The 21,488-nt window shown below is 44.8% G+C and overlaps 1 protein-coding gene across 5 annotated transcripts in view; it reads left to right on the forward strand.

Annotated features, from left to right (window-relative positions):
• Window positions 1–21,488, forward strand: part of ARMC9 (armadillo repeat containing 9) — a 178,011-nt gene that overhangs the window by 133,226 nt on the left and 23,297 nt on the right. For all 5 annotated transcript variants that reach the window (XM_030803148.1, XM_030803149.1, XM_030803152.1 and 2 more), the window contains exons 20-21: window positions 440–544; window positions 13,617–13,732. In XM_030803148.1, coding sequence (XP_030659008.1) covers window positions 440–544; window positions 13,617–13,732 — 221 coding nt within the window. The remainder of the gene's footprint in view (window positions 1–439; window positions 545–13,616; window positions 13,733–21,488) is intronic.

The raw sequence follows: 21,488 nt of genomic DNA on the forward strand, positions 1-21,488 counted from the left end.
CCTTTTTGCTGAGTCTTGTTACTTATTGGCTGTAAACGTTCTTGAGATGAGCAAACCTGTTCTAGAGTTCCCTATCCCCCACAAGGCCTGTGTATGACTGACTGGCTGTTCATATGGCGCCTTGACTTCACAGAGAGAGAAGTTCTGAGAACTGTGATTAGGAGAGACTTTAAAGAGCCTTCTAGAACCTCCACACACCTAAGCAACGGAGGCTCCCTAGGTCCCCAGCTTCCTGAAGAGGCTGGTTGGCCTTGTCCGTCTGGTCTTCATGGAGAAGTTGGAAGCAGAGGCAGACTGCCCCTGAGCCCCCTTGGAATATAAGCCTGCAAGTTGCTGTGGTTGGCCGAGGCCTTCATGACAGCTACACATTCTGGGGAGCCACCCCTTGGGAGCTTGTGGCAGGGTGTCCACAGCATTCCCCCCATGTCTCCTGAAACAGGAGGACCATGACATCATGGAAGCCGATCTGGACAAAGATGAACTGATCCAGCCCCAGCTCGGAGAACTCTCGGGAGAGAAGCTTCTGACCACGGAGTACCTGGGGGTAAGTGCCACACACAAAGGGTGGGGATCCTGAAACAGAAAGGCCAGATGGACGTTGATGGATTTCATGTTTTCAGTGACACAAGGGCTTAGTTTGGTTTGTTACCATACTGTGTTTATGAGAAGGTCCATGTTAGCCAGTCTGCTCTCAGTGGCCCTGAAATGCACTGTGGCCCTAGCTACCTGTCACAAGTAGACAGGTGTACGGAGTGGGGAAAGATATAAATAGAAGGCACATACCAGGGGCCTTCGGAACATCAGAAGATATGCCTGGCCCCAGTAGCAATCACCTACCATCCCACTTTTTAATTTCTGCGTGCCTTATGTGTTGGAAGGGAATGCTGAGGTAGACTTGGAAGTCCTTGGCGCAGAGGTGTTGGCTGAAACCATCATAGCCCATGAGGTTACCCACTGAAGCACAGTGTGGAGAGAGAGTGGGGGCTGAGCAAGGAGGGGCATTCCAGCAGTCAGGAGTGGGAGAAAGGAGAGGACCCGAGAGGGCCAGAAAGTGAGTAGTCACCGTGCCCTCAGGAGAACTGAAGAGGGTCATGGAAACAGAAGGGAGAGGTGTTTCAGGATGAAGCCAGTGGTCAGTGCAAGCATCCAAGAGGCCTGTGGAATCACCATCTGGGATGGGTCCTTAAGCTGACCTGTGAGAGCTCCCGTTGGCTTGGATGCTCAGCCAGCTCCAGAACCACTGGCTTACGACCCACCAGCTAAATAGGGCAGGGTGTGAGTCAGGAGGAAGCAGCCACTCCTCAGGAGAGGATAGCAGTGCCAGGGCCCGCAGGTATCTCAGAGAGCAGGTGGGGGAGCCAGGTGGGCTGCTGGAGTGTAAGGGTCTGGAAGGGAGGAGCAATTGCCAGGAACCAGGACCAATTCAGACTGAAACCCTTTGTGGGACGGCTGAGCACATAGGGTAGAAGAGTCCCTAAAAGAGGCTCCTAGAACTTTGAAGCTGGCGGTTGCTTCGGTCAGTTGTTTGGACCCCAAAGTCTCCTCACAGCCAGCAGGTTGGTGTTGGAGAAGAAGGGTGGAGCCAGTGTCTCAACAATTGACTGGCACAGCTAGAGCCTTGGGAAGGAGAAAGACGATGCATGCAGGTGGCCTGAGCCTTTATGGGAGCAGGTGGAAGCAGAAAGTGCCTGCCAGGTCCCGTTGCCACCCCCAACCCAGACCCTCAGTACCTCCCCAGGACACTGGGCCCCCTGGTCACCTGGCCCTCATCTCTTCCTCATCATCTGTGGAACTTCAGGGATTCTAGGCTGGAGTGCAGTGCGTGGTGGTGGGACTTCAGGTTGGAGAGAGAGCCACAGTCCAGAGCACATGGCTTTGTAGGTCATGGCAAGGGTTTTGGATTTTATTTACAAGAGCTAGGACACCACTGGAGGTGAGAGCAAGGAAGTGACTCGGTTTGACTCGTGTTCTAACATATCCACTGTATTTTCACTCTGCTGCTTTGTGAAGGCAGGGAGGTGACTGATGGAGGCTGGGGGGCAGGGAACCACCGCCACCCCCTTCAGGGATAGGGGTTGCTGGGCAGTATCTGCCATTCCTTAGAACATCTCAAGGATTAAAGTAGTCTAATTGGCCGTGGAGCTGTTTACATTAGGTCAAGCAGGGAGGTGCTCAGGAAAGGTCAGAAGTGCAGCCATCAAGGTTCCAAGTTGTTGATGGAAGCCTAAGGCTTGACTAGGCCTGTGTCTCCCTTTGGAAGAACGCTGGTTTTTTCAGAGACGCGGCTCCGTGTGATAGGTTTCACAGGCAGGCGGTGAGGGAAACAGAGGAGGCAAATTGGTGGGGCTTCCTCAGAGGGCATGTGGTTGATACCTGTTGAGACCGCGGTGCACGTACCCTTGACCACACTGCCGCACAGACAGACACGCAGGCACGTAAACATGAGCAAGGATGGCCATTTGCAGCCAGGTCAGACAGAAGCTTGAATACGGCGCTCAGTTAATAATTTAGAGGACCTCTCCCTGGCGAAATGCCATGGGGGAAATCTTCTGTTGATATGGTAAACATCTTCAGCAACAACAAAAAAGCAAGGTGCAGAACATGGTGAGACTGCTAGTTTAATCATGCAGATTGGCGAGGCGCAAAGGCACAGAGCTTTCAAATCAATCAGTAACCCCAGTTTAATGGCATCTGGAAATGGTACCATCTTACCATAATATGCAGTTCTAAACCCTAAATGTTTATGGATGATCCTTTTACTAGAAGGAAACCATGGGTGGAGATGTGAGTACTGAGAAACACAGAAAGAATTCACTGTGTAGATGGGAAGACCCAGTACAATTTGGTATTTCCCGTGGCTGCAGTAACAAAGCACCACTAACTGCAGACTTAAAACAGCAGAAATGTATTCTGTCTTCGTTTTGAAAGGCAGAAATCCAAAATCAAGGTATCCTTAGGGCTCAGCTCCCCTCAAGGACTCTATGGGAGGATCCTTCTTGCCTCTTCCAGCTTCTGGTGGCCCCAGGCCATCCTTGGCTTGTGGCTGCGACATGCCAATCCCTGGCCTGCCTTCACATGGCCTTCCCCTCTTCTGTCTTTTGTAAGGACACTTGTCCCCCGGGTGACCCAGGATAAGTTCTTCATCTCAAGGGTCCTTATTACATCTACAAGGGTCTTTTTTCCAAATAAACTCATTCACAGTTTCCAGGGGTCAGGACATGGGCATAGCTTTTGGGGGCCACCATTCAGCTGACTGCACCAGGTTACCATAAGATCTCATGAATATTTTGATTAGAAAATTTAACGTGGAGCAGTAAGCGCTGAGGCCGGATGTGCGCTCCCAGCACTGCCCCTGTTCGTGAGTCAGCCCCCACCGCCCTGTCACCTGGTCTTGTGATTTGACATTGCCAGCCTGCCAGCCTCTGTGTGCTGGGTTGGGGATCTCAGAAGATGGGATCCCACCTTGCCACGCCCTTGCTCTTGTGGTGCATGAAAGGCCTTTAAATTCACATTTTTGTCATGTCGTGTGTGTGTGTGCCGAGCTGAGGAGCTCTGACCAAGATAGAAGACGTTTCACTGGGAAATATGTGCCTGAAAGTCATGATCCAGGCCCCTTGTTCTGATGTACTGGGTACACTGCAGATTTTTCAAGATGAGTCTAAAGATGTTGGCTTTTTGAAACATTCTGTCAGAAAATTATATTCAAAAAGCTTTGAGTGAACCTGTGCCATCTGCCCAACACAGCGGAGTGCCGAAGAGGCTTAAGACACAGCTGTTACCATCAAGAAGTTTACAGAAGGCACCAAACAGATAAAACTGCTCTTGCTGAGTGGTGTAGATAGCAGCTAGGAGTGGTCAGTGGCGGGCAGGTGTGATCCTGCAGGGTGAGAGCTAGTCCCAGACCACTGAATCTGGGTTAAGGATAGAGTCTAGGCCCTACCCTATACCTCCTGACCGTAATCCCAGGAACCAATCATGGTGCACGTCAGTAATTTAAAAACCAACCAGCAGCTTGGGAGTGAGGGTGGAGGTGCGACTGGGGCATCCACCAGAGTGTTCGGGGATGGGAGGAAGCTATTCCCAGGATCCTGGACCAGTAGCCCACCCCTTCCCTGCAGGGCCACACTGCTAGTTCCCACCCTCCAAGTCTACCCACAGCTCCTCTGCTCTGCAGAGCACAGGCTATGCAAAATGCTGAAGAGCACGGCGATCTCAGAAAGCTAGTGACAGAGAACAGGTCACGCTTCCAAGGCTTGCAGGAGAGTAGTGATGGCCCCGTGAGATGTGGTGCTTACTCATAATTCTAGTGAAGCCATGTGCTGTGTTCTCCTATAGGCTGTGAACGTCAGAGTTCAAGACTGCTGACTTTCCTCCTGCTTCTCCTACCTCTAGTATTTGTGAAATTTTTAGTGCCATGCGTACTGTGCTGAGTAATCAACAATGCCTCTGGCCAGGCGCGGTGGCTGACACGTGTGATCCCAACACTTTGAGAGATGAGGTAGGAGGATCACTTGAGCTCAGGAGTTCAGGACCAGCCTGGGCAATGTAGGGAAACCTTGTCTTTACTAAAATTTTTTTAAAAATTAGCCAGGTATGGTGGCATGCACCTGTGGTCCCAGCTACTCGGGAGGCTGAGGTGGGAGGATCACCTGAGCCCAGGAGACAGAGGCTGCAGGGAACTGTGATTGCACCACTACACTCCAGCCTTGGAGTGCAAAAATAAATAAATAAATAATTATTGTAAAACTAAATAAATACAAATGCGAATAGAAAACAATTCTTCCTAAGAAGAATGTCCTGACTTAAATAGCTCCATCACCTGGATTAAAGGATATAGACATTTATGACAGAATCATAGAATCCCAGGGGTTTTTTTTTGTTTTTATTTCAAAGTGACCTTTAACCGTAATAGGCAGATCTCAGATTAATTCAGTACATGCCATGGGCCAAGCCCTGTGCTGACTGCTTCACACGACTCCATTTGACTGAATCCTCCCAGCAAACTTACGGGGCATCTTCCACTAGTATCTGCATTTTATAGAGGAGGGCACTGAGGCTGAGAAAGGCTGAGTTGCTTCCAGGTGTTACCTGAGCCCACCTGCTTTTTACCACTCAGCCGGGCCGCCTTGCAGCAGCACTGGCTGTTGTCAGGTGAGTGGATTCTGTACTTGCAAGTTGAGAGAGCTCCAACCCATGTGACATATTCGTAATAACTATATGATCTATGTTTTCGTCCCAGACTCAGTTTTGGGGCGAATGCCTATAGTGAATGCTAATTGCTCCCTTTCCACACTTCCTTTCCCCTCCATCAAGTGAGAACCCACATTCACTTAGTTTTCCTAAGAATCCCCAAAAGGGCTGGTTAAAGTGCAGGTTCCTGGCCCCACCTCCAGAGAATCTGAGGCTGTGGCAGTGCCCCAGGAGTGTGCATTTTTATTTTCCCCTAAAGTGGTTCTGAAGCAGGAGTCTGGGCCCTGGAGACTTGGCCCATTTGGACAGAACTCAGGGTGTTCATGGAGCTGCCTGTCTTCTGCAGCATGGCACCGTGCAGAGCTGAGGCCCTCCTCCGCTGGGCTCAGGCCTGGGCGAGCCCAGACAGGAGAGGGCCCTGGGATCCTGCTGTCCCCTGTCCTGCTGTGCCTAGAGGGGCAGAAGCATGAGGTGGCTTGCAGCGGGCCCTAGATCTCCTGCTCCTCTCTGGTCACAACAAAAAACAAAACTAGAGGAGAAAAGGCCTCTGTTTCCAAATATTACTTTTAGTTTTGTTTTTTTTTTTCACATGCATCTCCACTTTGGGGCATTTCCTAATCCCTTTTCAGTCTATTGTTCCTGCCCTGCGTGACTGTAATGGTTGAAGAGTCATTGCCTCTGCTTATTAGAACTGACTCAATGTCTATACATATATATATATATATATATTCTTTTTTTTTTTTTTGAGACAGAGTCTCTCTTTGTCACCCCAGCTGGAGTGCAGTGGCGCAATCTTGGCTCATTGCAACCTCCGCTTCTCGGGTTCAAGGATTCTCCTGCTCAGCCTCCTGAGTAGCTGGGATTACAGGCGCGCGCCACCACGCTGGCTAATTTTTGTATTTTTAGTAGATACGTGGTTTCACCATGTTGATCAGGCTGGTCTTGAACTCCTGACCTCGTGAGCCACCGCACCCGGCCTCAACGTCTATATTCTTGTACATGAAAACACAACCAAATAAGCAGGGAAAAATCCCAAACCCCAAAATATCCTGAGTCCTTTTCGTTTGCCATTTGTTTCTTATTCTTTTTTCTAATTACAAAAGAAATGTATGCTTATTCTAAAAAGTCAAAGTAACAGAACATAAAGACCAACCATAAGTCTACCCAACCAGAGGTAATCACTATCTCTTGTTATCTTTCCTTATCAGTTAGGATTGGGCTGAGCTGCAAATAGCAGAGAGTCCTACCTTATCAGTCCAGCTAAAAATTCCCGGTGGGTGGGGGCTGTCAGATCCCAGGCTCTTTTCATCTCTTACCATGACCCTGCCTGCCAGAAGGGCAGATTTAGGCTTTGTGGGTCCCTCCAGCTTACAAGGGCTTGGGAGGCCTCCTCTAAAATAACGGAATGCAAAATTAGGTATAAAAATGAGTGCTTATGTGGAATGAGAATTAGAAAATAAATCACAGTGAAATTCACTTTTTTTTTTTTTTAAACAGTCTTGCTCTATTGCCCAGGCTAGAGTGCAGTGGCACAATCTCGGCTTACTGTAGCCTCCACCTCCCAGGTTCATGCAATTCTCGTGCCTCAGCCTCCCAAGAAGCTGGGACTACAGGCATATGTGCCACTACGCCTGGCTAATTTTGGTATTATTAGTAGAGACAGGGTTTCACCATGTTGGCCAGGGTGGTCTCGAACTCCTGGCCTCAAGTGATCCACCTGCCTCAGCCTCTCAAAGTGTTGGGATTACAAGCATGAGCCACCTTGCCTGGCCCCAATTCACTTTTTTTTTTTTTTTTTTGCGACAGTGTCTCGCTCTGTCACACAGGCTGGAATGCGGTGGAGCAAACATGGCTCACTGTGGCTTCAACCTCCTAGGCTTAAACGATCTTCCCACCTCAGCCCCCCAAGTACAAATTCAAATTTTAAAAATTGACAGATAACACAAACATTATAAAATCTAGAAAAATAATGTTTATATTAACTAGCTGCTTGGCAAACACCGCGTAGTTTTTATTCATGTATCTTCTGTTTTATGCCCTTTGATTGCTTCTGTATATGGCAAATTAGTAATGTTTTACAAGCATAAACATAAAAATGTAATGTTTTTGTCTGCATATATGAAGATGTTTTTAATGTTTTCTACCGAGAAAGAAAAAAAGATTAGTCAGCCTTTCCTGTAACGTATTTGATCAAATTTTCTTAATATTGATTGATTAAAAAACTTTGTTTTGGCCTCATATTTAGTTCTTGGTAATGCCCTGTAAATCTTTTTACTTAAAAAATTGTGTTTATAGGCTGGGCGCAGTGGCTCACACCTGTAATCCCAGCACTTTGGGAGGCCAAGGCGGGCGGATCACGAGGTCAGGAGTTCAAGACCAGCCTGGCCAACATGGTGAAACCCCGTCTCTACTAAAAATACAAAAGTTAGCCAGGCATGGTGGTGTGCACCTGTAATCCCAGCTACTCAGGAGGCTGAGGCAGGAGAATTGCTTGAACCTGGGAGGCAGAGGTTGCAGTGAGCCGAGATCACACCATTGCACTCTAGCTCTGGGCGACAGAGTGAGACTCCATCTTGCAAAAAAAAAAAAAATTATATGTATTTTTAAAAGACAAAAATTTAAATCAACACCTGTAGAAAATAATAAAAAAAAATACAAAAGAAAATGTTTATGTAAATTTTTGTTTTGTTTTGTTTTAGAGATATGATGTCACTCTGTCACCCAGGCTGGCGTGCAGTTGTGCAATCATAGCTCACTGCCGCCTCAAACTCCTGGGTGGCATTAAGCGATCCTCCTGCCTCAGCCTCCCAAAGTGCTGGGATAACAGGCATAAGCCACTGTGTGTGACCCGTTTTGTTATTAAATTTGAGAAAACCATCCTCAAGTTTCTTCCATAAAAATACTAGGCCAGGCTGGGCGCGGTGGCTCACGCTTGTAATCCCAGCACTTTGGGAGGCCAAGGCGGGCGGATCACGAGGTCAGGAGATCGAGACCACAGTGAAACCCCGCCTCTACTAAAAATACAAAAAATTAGCCGGGCGTGGTGGTGGGCGCCTGTAGTCCCAGCTACTCGGAGAGGCTGAGGCAGGAGAATGGCGTGAACCCGGGAGACGGAGCTTGCAGTGAGCCGAGATTGCGCCACTGCACTCCAGCCTGGGCGACAGAGCGAGACTCCATCTCAAAAAAAAAAAAAAAAAAACACTAGGCCAGGAGCAGTGGCTCACGCCTGTAATCCCAACACCTTGGGAGGCTGAGGTGTGCAGATCACCTGAGTTCAAGACCAGCCTGGCCAACATGGTGAAACCCTATCTCTACTTAAAATACAAAAATTACTCGGGCGTGGTAGCACATGCCTGTAATCCCAGCTGCTCAGAAGGCTAAGGCAGGAGTAATCGCTTGAACCCAGGAGGCAGAGGTTGCAGTGGGCCAAAATCGCGACATCGCACTCCAGCCTGGGTGACAAGAGTGAAACTCCGTTTCAACAACAACAACAACAACAACAAAAAAACACTATATAGGGGAGGCAAAATTTTACCTTTATCCCTTAGGATTTTTGGCTGGGCCTGAGAATTAAAGTGATGTAAAACAGATACACAGGAGAAAAGCATATACATCTATAAGTTTTATGTGACGTGGGAGCTCTCCTGCAGAAACGAAAGGGAAAAGAACTGGCAGAACCTAAATGCTTTTAAACTAGGTTGAACAAAGAGAGGCAATTGTAGAAAAGTTACCAAATTATATGGAGAGGCTAAAGGAAGATAAGAATCATGTTACCCAGGTCTGTTTTTACAGAATTCTCTCAGCTCTGACAACATGTGGTTTTTTTCTCCCGATACCCGGAGAGCATCTTTCACATGGGAGTTTTTATCTCTTGTTTTCAGGAAGAAAAGAGGAAGATTAGAATGCCCTTCTTGCATCAAGTGCCTTTACCTCAAAATAATCCTAAGCCAAAGTGGCATATTTTGGAATGGCATATTCTGCCACCCCTTAACTGTAACTGGGGGCATTTGAAGTTTTCTTGCACACTGATTATTCACAAATACTCTAACAACATAGAGAATTACTAGAGACCATTCCTACACCAGGACAGATAGCAAACATTTGACCATGCATGGAAGGTACTGTGAATCATGGAAATTTTTCCCACCAAATCTAAATTAAGGCCAGGCTGAGTGGCTCACTCCTGTAATCCCAGCACTTTCTGAGGCAAGTGGATCACCTGAGGTCAGGAGTCCAAGACCAGCCTGGCCAGCATGGTGAAACCCCGTCTCTACCAAAAATACAAAAAATTAGCCAGGCATGGTGGCGCATGCCTGTAGTCCCAGCTCCTTGGGAGGCTGAGGCAGGAGAATCGCTTGAACCTGGGAGACAGAAGTTGCAGTGAGCCGAGATCACGCCACTGTACTGCAGCCTGGGCAACAGAGTAAGCTCCGTCTCAAAAAAAAAAAAAAAAAAAAAAAACAAGTGTAGGGCTGGGCATGGTGGCTCATGTGTGTAATCCCAGTGCTTTGGGAGGCTGAGGAATGAGGATCACTTGAGGCCAGGAGATCAAGACCAACCTCAGCAACGTAGGAAGGCCCATCTCTACAAATTAATTAGCTATGGTGGCGCACGCCTGTAGTCCCAGCTACTTGGGAGGCTGAGACGGGAGGATCACTTGAGCCTAGGAGTTCAAGGCTTCAGTGACCTATGATTGCCCCACTGCACTCCAGCTTGGGTGGCAGAGCAAGACCTTGTCTCAAAAACCCACACATACATAAAATGACCATGTGACACATTAAGTTTCATTACCTCTGGAAATTCTGCCTTGCTATCTTCATTCACATGCCTGTTGCCTCTTGATCATATGATGACGGGTACATTTCCTGGCACAAATCTGTGATAAACTCAGGAAGAAGGCCAAATGTGCAGGCCAGCCAAATCTGCCCCCTTCAGTGCTTTCCTGAAGCTCCACTTGGTGACCTCCACATACTAACTAGTAAAAACTGGGTCCTATGGCCCCTAGCTGCACGGGAGTCTGGGAGGTGAGTATTTTTAAGTAGACACATTGCTGTGCCGACAAAATCAGTTCTGTTGGTCAGGAAGGAGAGGGTGAATATTGTGTAGACTGCTAACAGTGTCTGCTTCCCCTTTCAGATTATTTTCTGTGTGTACAGAAATAGATATAGATGATTGATAGATAGATAGATAGAGTATACCTGTATTTTTTACAGAAATTCATACTGCTTTATAATGTCTTTAAATGATTCACAAATACTCAAAACCAATTAATGAGAAATTTTTTTTACCTAAATTGACATGTTGACCAACTTTTACTACTGAATAAATTGCATTCAGCTAAATAATATGCTATCTTTTTTTATTGTGCTTAAATATGCTGCATTTTATAGTAGCAGAATCTTCTTTCAAATAAAATCTCTGTCTGTAACACTGATGAAAGCCGAGTTCTCTGGATGAGTATAGGTGGATGTCAGGAGCCCTTGCTCTCCTCTCTCCCTAGACCCCAAAGCATTTCTGCGGAACTCAGTATAAACAGCTCTGTCTTAGCAGGTTGTTGGACAAGATACCCTCTAAGATCCTTCAGCCCACAAAGGCTTCTTTGCAACTGAGGGGCCCGAGAGTAGGCTGGGTGGCTCACACTGCAAGCAAGGGGAGGGGACGCCCAGGCCAGCAAGAACAGGCTGGGAAGCGGCTGCACTGCCGGGCTCTGCACACTGAAGCCACTCCACTGAGGGCCTTTCTTCACCCATTTTTGCAACAGACCAGGCAGTGCTGGCCCACAGGCCAGACGCAGTTTCCCCATCTACTGGAGAGGAAAAATGCCACCCACTTTAAATTATTTTCCAGGTTTCTGTAGTTTAAGGAGATGAAATAACTGGCAGAGTCTAAAATATTCTCGAATACGTAACATGTTCTGTCATTTCTAGGAAGACATTGGGAGGAGCAAGCTCAGATGACCGTTGACATTGGGGAAGTGCAGGCAGAGGACTAGTCACAGGCTCGAGAAAACCCGCATGTTGACTGTTTCCCCTTTTCCAGTTGCCTTCTTAGTGTTTCTCTGTGGGAGGGCTCAGGGGTCCTCTGGCATGAGGGACAGGAAGAAGAGAAGGCAAGAGTCACCCTGGAGCACCGTGATGAGAGCGTGTAAAGCCGACCCTAGATCCTGGATCGGGGAAGTGGGATGGAAGGGAAGTCACAGTGGAAGCGGACAGCAGTGTTAAGTGGTTGCAGTGAAAATATCCTGCCTTGGCAGATTTCTTTAGAGACAGAAAAGGCGACGCAACTGCATTTTAGTTTTTATTTACATGGCTTAGTTACATTCCATTTCCCCCAAGAAGCTGGGCGCCTCCCACTTTCTCACTCTACCAGGCTCTTTCCCTTTCACTCTCCTTTCCATCCCTCCCCACCTGCTAGTCAGGGCAGGTTTTTTTTGTTTTTGTTTTTGTTTGAGATGCTCTTGTTGCCCAGGCCGGAGTGCAATGGCGCCATCTCGGCTCACTGCAACCTCCACCTCCCGGGTTCAAGCGATTCTCCTGCCTCAGCCTCCTGAGTCGCTGGGATTACAGGCATGCACCACCATGCCTAGCTAATTTTGTATTTTTAGTAGAGATGGGATTTCTCCATGTTAGTCAGGCTGGTCTCGAACTCCCAACCTCAGGTGATCCACCTGCCTCGGCCTCCCAAAGTGCTGGGATTACAGGTGTGAGCCACTGCACCCGGGCCAGGGCAGGTTTTGACCCCACCTGTCACTTCCCTGGCTGAGACCTTTCCCAGGGTCCAGGTGAGGCTCACCGAATCCCGTAGGCACTGGCCCTTTTTTTCTTCCTCTCCCTAGCTAAGATACTAGATAAACCCAAAGGAATTTTCAGCAGAAATCAAGAAATCAAAGATGAAATTCCAGTGTTCAAGAAGTTTGTTGTTTGTTTTATTTACTTTTTGTTTTGTTTTTGTTTTGAAATAATTATAGATTGATAGGAAGCTTCAAAAGTAACACAGACAGTTCCCAGGCGCCCTTCGCATAATTTCCCCTGGTGCTAATGTCTTATGTAATGTATAGCATAATAATAGCAAAACCAGGAAGTTGACATTGGTATCATCCACAGACTTTATTCACATTTCACTAGTTTTACAGTGATTTCCTTTTTAAACAATTTTTCTTAAGTATTAACATAATAGTAACCATATTACAAAAAATTATGGCAGAGAAAAATATTCTTAGTTCTACTGTCCTATAGAGCCACCCTAATCATGTTAAGTTTCATTTCTTTCCAAGGTCTTTTTGTGCACTTTTAGCATAATTGAAAGCTAAGATCACTCCACTGCACTCCAGCCTGGGCAACATAACAAGACCTCGTCTCAAGGAAAAAAAAAAAAAGCATTCTTTATGTACATTATTATAACCTGATTTTTATTTAATGTTTTAAATAAACATATTTCTCCATAACCTGTTCTTTATCATTGTACATGGCTATATATCAAGTGAATATGCCGTATTTTACTTATTTATTCCCGTTACTAGACATTAGATCGTTTCAGTTTTACTCTATAATAATTTTATAATGAACAACCTTGTTTATCTTACACTTTCCATGTTTTGGATTCATTCACTAGTATTTACACTCAAGGATGTGTGAACATTTTTACAACTCTTGATAAAATGCCAAATTGTTTTCCAAGAGTTGTCTCAAATTTCAATCTCCCTAACTAGTGTTAATTAGTTAAACTAGTGTTTTAAACTATTGGGAGCAGTGGACGGGATCGTTTTTCTGTCATTCTTATAATAGTTGAAGAATGCTACCTTGTTTTGTAAAGTTGTAGTTTCTAATTTCTAGTAAAGTTTGTCTTTTTTGTTTCTTCTACTTACTAGTAATACTTTCTATTTTGTGACATGGTGGTTTGAATTCTTTGCCCAATTATCAATTTAGTGTTTTACTTACTGATTTGTAGGGGCTCCTTAGCTATGAAAATGTTAACCTTTAATCTGTTAAATTTGCTTCAAATACTTCTTCCAAATTTGTTGTTTGCCTGTTGATTTGGTTTATTTTTAACATACTGCAAAAGTGGAAACGTTCGTATTTTTATGAAATCAAATGTCCATCTTTTTTTCCCTTCTCATTTTTACAAACCCAGTCCTTTTCAGAGATGTGATGAGTTACAGTAGGTCAACCGCTTTCTTCCTTTTCCTAGGGTTTGACTTTGTTTTAATTTATACTGCTAAATGGTATGATATGCAAACCCGTTAGCAAAAAAAGGGGTTTTCCCCGCAATTTCTGTTTACCTGAATAATTTGTGACATGATCCTTCCTCATTTATTTGCAAAGCTTCTTATCATTATAGAGCAGTTTATTCAGAGTATTCTGCTTGACTTCTAGGTCAGCTCTCTAGCAGGTATTTCTCTAGCCCTTTTTTCTCTTTCCTTCCACCAGATCATGACCAACACCGGGAAGACAAGGCGGAAGGGGCTGGCTAATGTGCAGTGGAGCGGGGATGAGCCCCTGCAAAGGCCCGTCACCCCCAGCGGCCACAGAAACGGGTACCCAGTGTAAGTCAGGGCTAAAGGAAGCGGGAATTGACTTTCTTAAGCTTTGTTTTGATTAACTACAGTGTAAGATGTATGTATTTTTTAAATTCAAAATAAAGCATTCATTTTGAAAAGCATTTATCTCTTTATTTTTGGGGGATTTTTGGAGGGAAAGAGGTTGAGTCCTTCTCCCTTCCCCCAGGATTTTTTTGTTCCAGAAAGTGAAGTGGTTGGATTACAGGATCTCTAGGACCACTTCAGAAGACAAATGTTGGCCAGAGTAATTTCAAAAGAAGGGACCTGAAAGGAACCGGGCTCTCTCCAGGACTCCTGTCATGCCTTTTCTGTGGCCTCTGGTCGTAGCACCAAGCCCTTTGTTGGGATTGGAATGTTACAGTTTAAGACTCGAAATCAGTTTATTTTAGATGACTTTTTGGAACAACTGGATGCTGTCTTAGCTGCCGAGCCTTATTCATTTTCCATAGCCTTGCTCGTACCCCATTTATATAAATAAAATTTTAGTCTCGTTACGTAGAGCCTCTGGTCTCCCTGGGGGCCTAGACCCCTCGTGGGCTAAGGAGCCCCAGATCAGACAGTCCAGTGGGCAGTAGAGAAGCCACTTCTGTGGTCTGGGTGGCCTCTCTTTTCCTGTCTAGAGAGAATATTACAGCAAAATACTACAGACAGCAGGCTAAAAACCTCAATATATTCATTCAACAAATAATGGCCATGTAATTTTTAAAAGAATATACCGTGTTTTACTTAGTTATCCCCTGAAACTGGGTACTTTATTTTTTCCAGTCTCACTCTATTGCAATTTTGTAATGAACAACCAGGCAACAGAACTGAGCAACAAAACTCAGAAATGCCTGCCCTCATGGAGCTCTGTGCTGCCACGGATACCGGGGACACCAGGCAAGACAGACTCAGCTCCTTGATGAGTTCCATCTGGGATTTGTCCTATAAATATTTCAGGGCCTGTGCCATAGATGAGTGCTCTGAGATCTGTTTGGTTTGATTTCATAATTAGGTATGATATGCTTATATTTCTAGGTGTTTATTTTTAGTTACTGATATATAAACTAGTACATGCCCTTTTCTCTCTTAAACTTACAATCAGTGTTTTTAACCTACAGAAAAGTTGAAAGAATATTACACTGCAGATGGCCGGGCGCGGTGGCTCACGCCTGGAATCCCAGCAGTTTGGGAGGCTGAGGCGGGCGAATCACGAAGTCAGGAGATCAAGACCATCCTGGCTAACATGGTGAAACCCCGTCTCTACTAAAAATACAAAAAATTAGCCAGGTGTGGTGGTGGGCGCCTGTAGTCCCAGCTACTGGGGAGGCTGAGGCAGGAGAAGGGCGTGAACCCAGGAGGCGGAGCTTGCAGTGAGCTGAGATCGCACCACCGCACTCAGCCTGGGTGGTAGAGCGACACTCCGTCTCAAAAAATAAAAAAAAAAGAATATTACACTGAAGAGCTTTCAGTTAACATTTATGTGCCCTATCTCTCTCTCGCGCTCTCCTTCTATGTGTATAATACATAATTTACATGCGTATACTTTTTTTGCTGAACTATCTGAGAGAAGATTGAAGACTTCTGTGATAACCCCATTATCACAGCTAAGAAATTTAACAGTAATAATATGGATATAGTATTAGAGTATTCCTTAATTGTCCCCTAAAGGTTCTATACATCTGAGCGGTTTTGGGTCATTTGGTTTTCATCCAGAATACAGCCAGTTATCAATTACTAGTAAATCTAGTTGATAAATATAATACCTTTTTAAATGGAAGTAGTAACAGGAACTAATAAAATTCCTCTTGCTTGACATGGGAAAGAGGACACTGAATCATTGTCTTTAAAGTATTTTTCAATTATTTTTTAAAATAATTAAAACCCTGCTTTCATGAGAGGCAACAAATGACATAGGCTATTTTAATCAGAGATAAGGATAGGGAATCTAATGAATGTGGGGCTAACCAGTGGGCACAGTTAATTCTTGGGTCAGGTGTTCTTCCTTGTAGAGAAATTTGAGGACGTTTTCCATGCCTGGGAGCACATCTGTCTCTCCCCTGATATGTAGGGGTGGTCCCATCAAGATCTTTGGCTGTGGCACGCTGCCAGGTAATGAGGGCAGCTCATTTTCCTGAAACCACGGACCTTCCCACTATAATGATGCAGTCGCCACGTCACCAGCTTCCCTTATCAGGTCTCAACAAACATTTTTATCACTTCTCTGCCATATGGTGTTCTCATTGCTGGGGTTGCAGAAATCAGTAAGATGTGACTCCCTGCCCTCAGAAGCACACAGACCAAGCTGTGTGGTAGGGAAAGAGGTCAGTGGAACGCAGTGGGCACTGTCCCCAGCGCATGGGTACTCCAGATGGGCTACGCGATGCTGATGTGCAAGATTTGTAGTTCTGCCTTTGCATCTCGAGCTCACCTCTAAAATGTTTGAATGCTGGGGATCTTGGACATCATCCGCTAGAGACAAGAGACTACTGTATGTGATGTAAGATAGGCATCCTGGCTTATTTTTCTCCATGTAGAGAGCTACTCTTCTCTACATCACCTATAAACAGCTCACTATTTCTCCACTGATTCAAGGTACCACTTTAATTCTATATCCCCTCCAGTCACCCTGGCTCTCTATTTTGACACATTGTCCGGTTGCCTGTTGCCACACCAAGTGTTTATTGCAAAGGTTCTTAGCATATCTAAATATTGCATAGAAAAATCCTCTCTCCCCACCTGCCTTTGGCTTTCTCTTTCAGAGTTGATTTAACTATGTAGAGACCTTTATTTTTCCATAAGCATTTAAAAATAAGTCTGGCAACTTCCTTAAAAAATCCTTTTAGGATTTTGATTAGTATCACATTAAATTTATGTAATGTTTTGGAGATAATTGAAATCTTTGCAATGTTAAGTCACTGTGCAGCATTACATCATATTAATTTTATATGTTAATGGTCCCTCAAAGATGTCCACATCCCAATCCCCACAACCTGTGACTAAATGACATTACATGGCAAAAAGGACTTTGCTGATGTGATTAAGTTAAGGATCTAGAGATAGATGCTTCTGGATAATCTGGGTGGGCCCAATGTAATCACAAGGGGCCTTACTGAAGGGAAGCAGGAGTGTCAGAAACAAAAGGAGATGTGACAACTGTGTCAGAAGTCTGAGTGATGCAAGGCCATGAGCCGAGGAATGCAGACACCCTCTAGAAACTGGAAAAGGCAAGAAAATAAATTCTCCCCTAGAGCCTCCAGAAAGAATGCACCCCTGTTGACCCATTGTAAACTCTTGACCTCCATAATTGTGAGACAAGTTTGTGTTGTTTTCAGTCACTAAGATTGTGGTAAGACTGCAAATTATGAAACAACTACAGGAAAACATTGGGGAATGTCTGCAGGACATTGTTCTGGGCAAACATTTCTTGAGTAATACCTGACAAGCACAGGCAACCAAAGCAAAAATGAACAAATGGGATCACATCAAGTTAAAAAGCTTCTATAGCAAAGGAAACAATCAACAAAGTGAAGAGACAGCCCACAGAATGGGAGAAAATATTTGCAAACTACCCATCTGACAAAGGATTAATAATCAGAATTAAAAAGGAGCTCAAACAACTCTATAGGAAAAAGTCTAATAGTTGGGTTAAAAAAATGGGCAAAAGATTTGAATAGACATTTCTCAAAAGAAGACACACAGATGACAAACAGGCTTATAAAAGGGTGCTCGGCATCATTGATCATCAGAGATGCAAATCAACACTGCACTGAGATACCCTCTCACCCCAGTTAAAACGGCTTATCTCCAAAAGTCAGGCAATAACAAATGCTGGCAAGGATGTGGAGAAAAGGGAACCCTCATACACTGTTGGTGAGAATGTAAATTAGTACACCCACTATGGAGAACAGTTTGGAGATTCCTCAAAGAACTGAAAATAGAGCTACCACATGATCCGGCAGTCCCACTGCTGGGTATATACCCAACAGAAAGGAAGTCCATGTATCAAAGATAGCTCTGCACCCCATGCTTGCCGCAGCACCGTTCACAAGAGCCAAGATTTGGAAGTAGCCTCAGTGTCCATCAGCAGATGAATGGACAAAGAAAATGTGGTACATATACACAATGGAGTACTATTCAGTGCAAAAGAATGAGATCCAGTCACTTGCAAAACATGGATGGAACTGGAGATCATTATGCTACATGAAATAAGCCAGGCACAGAAAGTCAAACATCACACGTTCCCACTTACTTAAACAATCTAAACAATTGAGCTCATGGAGATAGAGAGTAGAAGGATGGTTACTAGAGACCGGGAAGGGTAGTTTGTTGGGGGTGGTGTCTGGGGGAGATGGAGAAGGTTAATAGGTGCCAAAAAAACACATAAAGAATGGGCCAGGTGTGGTGGCTCACGCCTGTAATCTAAACACTTTGGGAGGCCGAGGCGGGTAGATCACTGGAGGTCAGGAGTTCGAGACCAACCTGGCCAACATGGTAAAACCCTGTCTCTACTAAAAATACAAATATTAACCAGGTGTGGTAGCGAGTGCTTGTAATCCAGCTACTCAGGAGGCTGAGGCAGGAGAATCGCTTGCACCTGGGAGGCAGAGGCTGCAGTGAGCCGAGATCACACCACTGCACTCCAGCCTAGGTAACAGAGACCCCCAACTTAAAAAAAAAAAATGAGTAAGACCTAGTATTTGATAGCACAACAGAGTGACTATAGTCAATAATAATTTAATTGTACATTTTAAAATAACTAAAAGAGTATGATTGGAATATTTTTTTACACACAGGATGAATACTTGAGGGTACATCAATGGATTATGAATGGAGAGGGTACTCCATTCTCCATGACGTGATTCTTACACATTGCATGCCTGTATCAAAACAATTCATGTATACTATACATATATACACCTACTGTACCCACAAAAATCTAAAAAAAAAAAAAATTTGAGAGGAAGTCTTGCTCTGTTGCCCAGGCTGGAGTGCAGTGGCACAGTCTTGGCAACTGCAACCTCCGCCTCCCAGATTCAAGTGATTCTCCTGCCTCAGCCTCCCAAGTAGCTGGGATTACAGGCACCCACCACCACACCTGGCTAATTTTTTAATTTTTTGTAGAGAAGCGATTTCACCATGTTGGCCAGGCTGGTCTTGAACTCCCCACCTCAGGCGATCCGCCTGCCTCAGCCTCCCAAAATGCTGGGATTACAGGCGTGAGCCACTGTGCCCGGCCTTAAAAATTAAAAATTAAAACAAAAAAATTATGGTACTTTGTTAGAACAACAGTAAAAATGAATACAGCCATCCTGTGTGCAAGCACAGGATGACTCTCCAGTTCTTTAGGTCTTGTTTGATACATTTCCTTGCTAGGAGAAACCTAAGGCCCGTGGTGGCTCACACCTGCAATCCCAGCACTTTGGGAGGTTGAGGCAGGAGCATTGCTTCAGTCCCAGAGGTCGTGGCTGCAGTGAGCTGTGATTGTGCCACTGCTCTCCAGCCTGAGCAACAAAGTGAGACCCTCGTCTCAAAAAAAAAAAAAAAAAAAACCTTCATATGTTCAAGGCAATGGGTGGGCATGTTCTTCAGGGAAGGTTAGGACCCCTTCTCAGCCCTGGAGGTTGGATTTGATTAATTTAGCCCAGTTTTTTAAATTTAACTACCCTTGTCAACGATGATTTCAATGGGCATGCAATCCAGTCCAGCCATGAGATCTAAGATTTTCCAACTTTTATGAAGGGCTTGAGAAACTCTGTACTTTCTTTTCTTCTTTTGGTCTTTGACTGTTGCTTGAGATGCTATGCTTGGAGGTCCTGCAGCCATCCTATTTGCACAAAGTGACAATTTTTTTTTTTTTTTTTTTTTTTTTTTTGAGACAGAGCCTCACTCTTTCGCCAGGCTGGAGTGCAGTGGTGCGATCTCTGCTCACTGCAAGCTCCGTCTCCCAGTTCACACCATTCTCCTGCCTCAGCCTCCCGAGTAATTGGGACTACAGGCGCCCGCCACCACGCCCGGCTATTTTTAGTAGAGACAGGGTTTCACTGTGTTAGCCAGGATGGTCTTGATCTCCTGACCTCGTGATCTGCCTGTCTCGGCCTCCCAAAGTGCTGGGATTACAGGTGTGAGCCACCACACCCAGCCACAAAATGACAATTCTAAGAACAAAAGCAAAACCACACCAGGAAGGCCAGGGAAACCCAGCAGAGAGAACATGGATCTGCAGCAAAGTCACTCAGCTTCGCATTCCCCACCCTGTACTCGCTACCTCTGGAATTCTGTTTATGTTGAATATTACATTTCCCTTACCGTTTAAACCAGTGGTGTTGAACTTTTGTTACTTGTAGTCCAAAACATGTATGGAACAAGTAAATATAAAGAAAATAAAAATTATTTATTCCAGCAGCCAGAGAGAATTATGATCATCATTTTAGTGTATTACATTTAGTGTAGTTTTTTCCTACATATATTTTTAGCAAACAAGAAACCTTTTAGTGTTTGTGTATGTGTCTACATGTATACATGGTTTGTTTGCAGTTTGATTTTTGTTTGTTTTCTTTTGCATTGTTGAACATCCTGTAAAAGATGATTTAATGATTTATATTATATTTACATACTATAATTTATTTAGCCATGCTGCCATTTCTGACATTCGTTTGTACTGATTTGGAGTTATTATATGCTTGGTGAACCACTAAGTACCTAAATATTCCTAACTAAAACATAAAAAAAGTTATGACCCTCCCTTCACCACCAGCACCCTCTGGTATCCCGTTGCCAGGAGAGTGAATAAATCTAGAATCTTAGTCCTCTTGAGGACACTACGACAGTATGTATTGCACATATTCAGAATACCAGGACTTTTTTGGTTTTGTTTTGTTTTAAGACAGCATCTCGCACTGTCACCCCGGCTGGAGTATAGCGGCACAATCACAGCTCACTGCAGCCTTGACCTCCTGGGCTCAAACCATCCTCCCACCTCAGCCTCCCAAGTAGCTGGGACCACAGGCATGCGCCACCACATCTGGCTGAATTTTTAAGTTTTTGTAGAGACAGGGTCTCACTACGTTGCCTAGTCTTGAACTCCTGAGTTCAAGCAATCCTCCTACCTCAGCCTTCCAAAGTGCTGGGATTACAGGTGTGAGCCACTATGCCTAGCCCAGCCACTAGTACTTTTGGAGCCAGTAATTCCACTGCTAGGATTTTTTTTTTTTTTTTAACAGAGTGTTGCTCTGTCACCCAGGCTGGAGTGCAATGGCACGATCTCAGCTCTCTGCAACCTGGGTCTCCTGGGTTCAAGCCATTCTCCTTTCTCCTGTCTCAGCCTCCCAAGTAGCTGGGATTACAGGCACCTGCCACCAAGTCCAGGTAATTTTTTTTTTTTTTTTTTTTTTTTAGTAGAGATGGGTTTTCACCATGTTGGCCAGGCTGATCTGGAACTCCTGACCTCAAGTGGTCCACCCACTTCGGCTTCCCAAAGTGCTGGGATTACAGGCGTGAGCCGCCACGCCCACTGCTAGGATTTTATACTGAGAAATAATCAGATGTTCACAGGATAGATAGATGATAGATAGATATAGATAGATAGATAGATAGATAGATGATAGATAGATAGATAGATAGATAGATAGATAGATAGATAGATAATAGGTAGGTAGATAGATGATAGGTAGGTAGGCAGACAGGTATAGATAAATAGATATCCATATATACACACACACAAGGTTATTTGTTGCAATATTATTCATAAAATTAGAAATTA

The sequence above is a fragment of the Nomascus leucogenys genome, chromosome 22a, assembly GCF_006542625.1.
Source record: "Nomascus leucogenys isolate Asia chromosome 22a, Asia_NLE_v1, whole genome shotgun sequence".
NCBI classification, from domain to species: Eukaryota; Metazoa; Chordata; class Mammalia; order Primates; family Hylobatidae; genus Nomascus; species Nomascus leucogenys.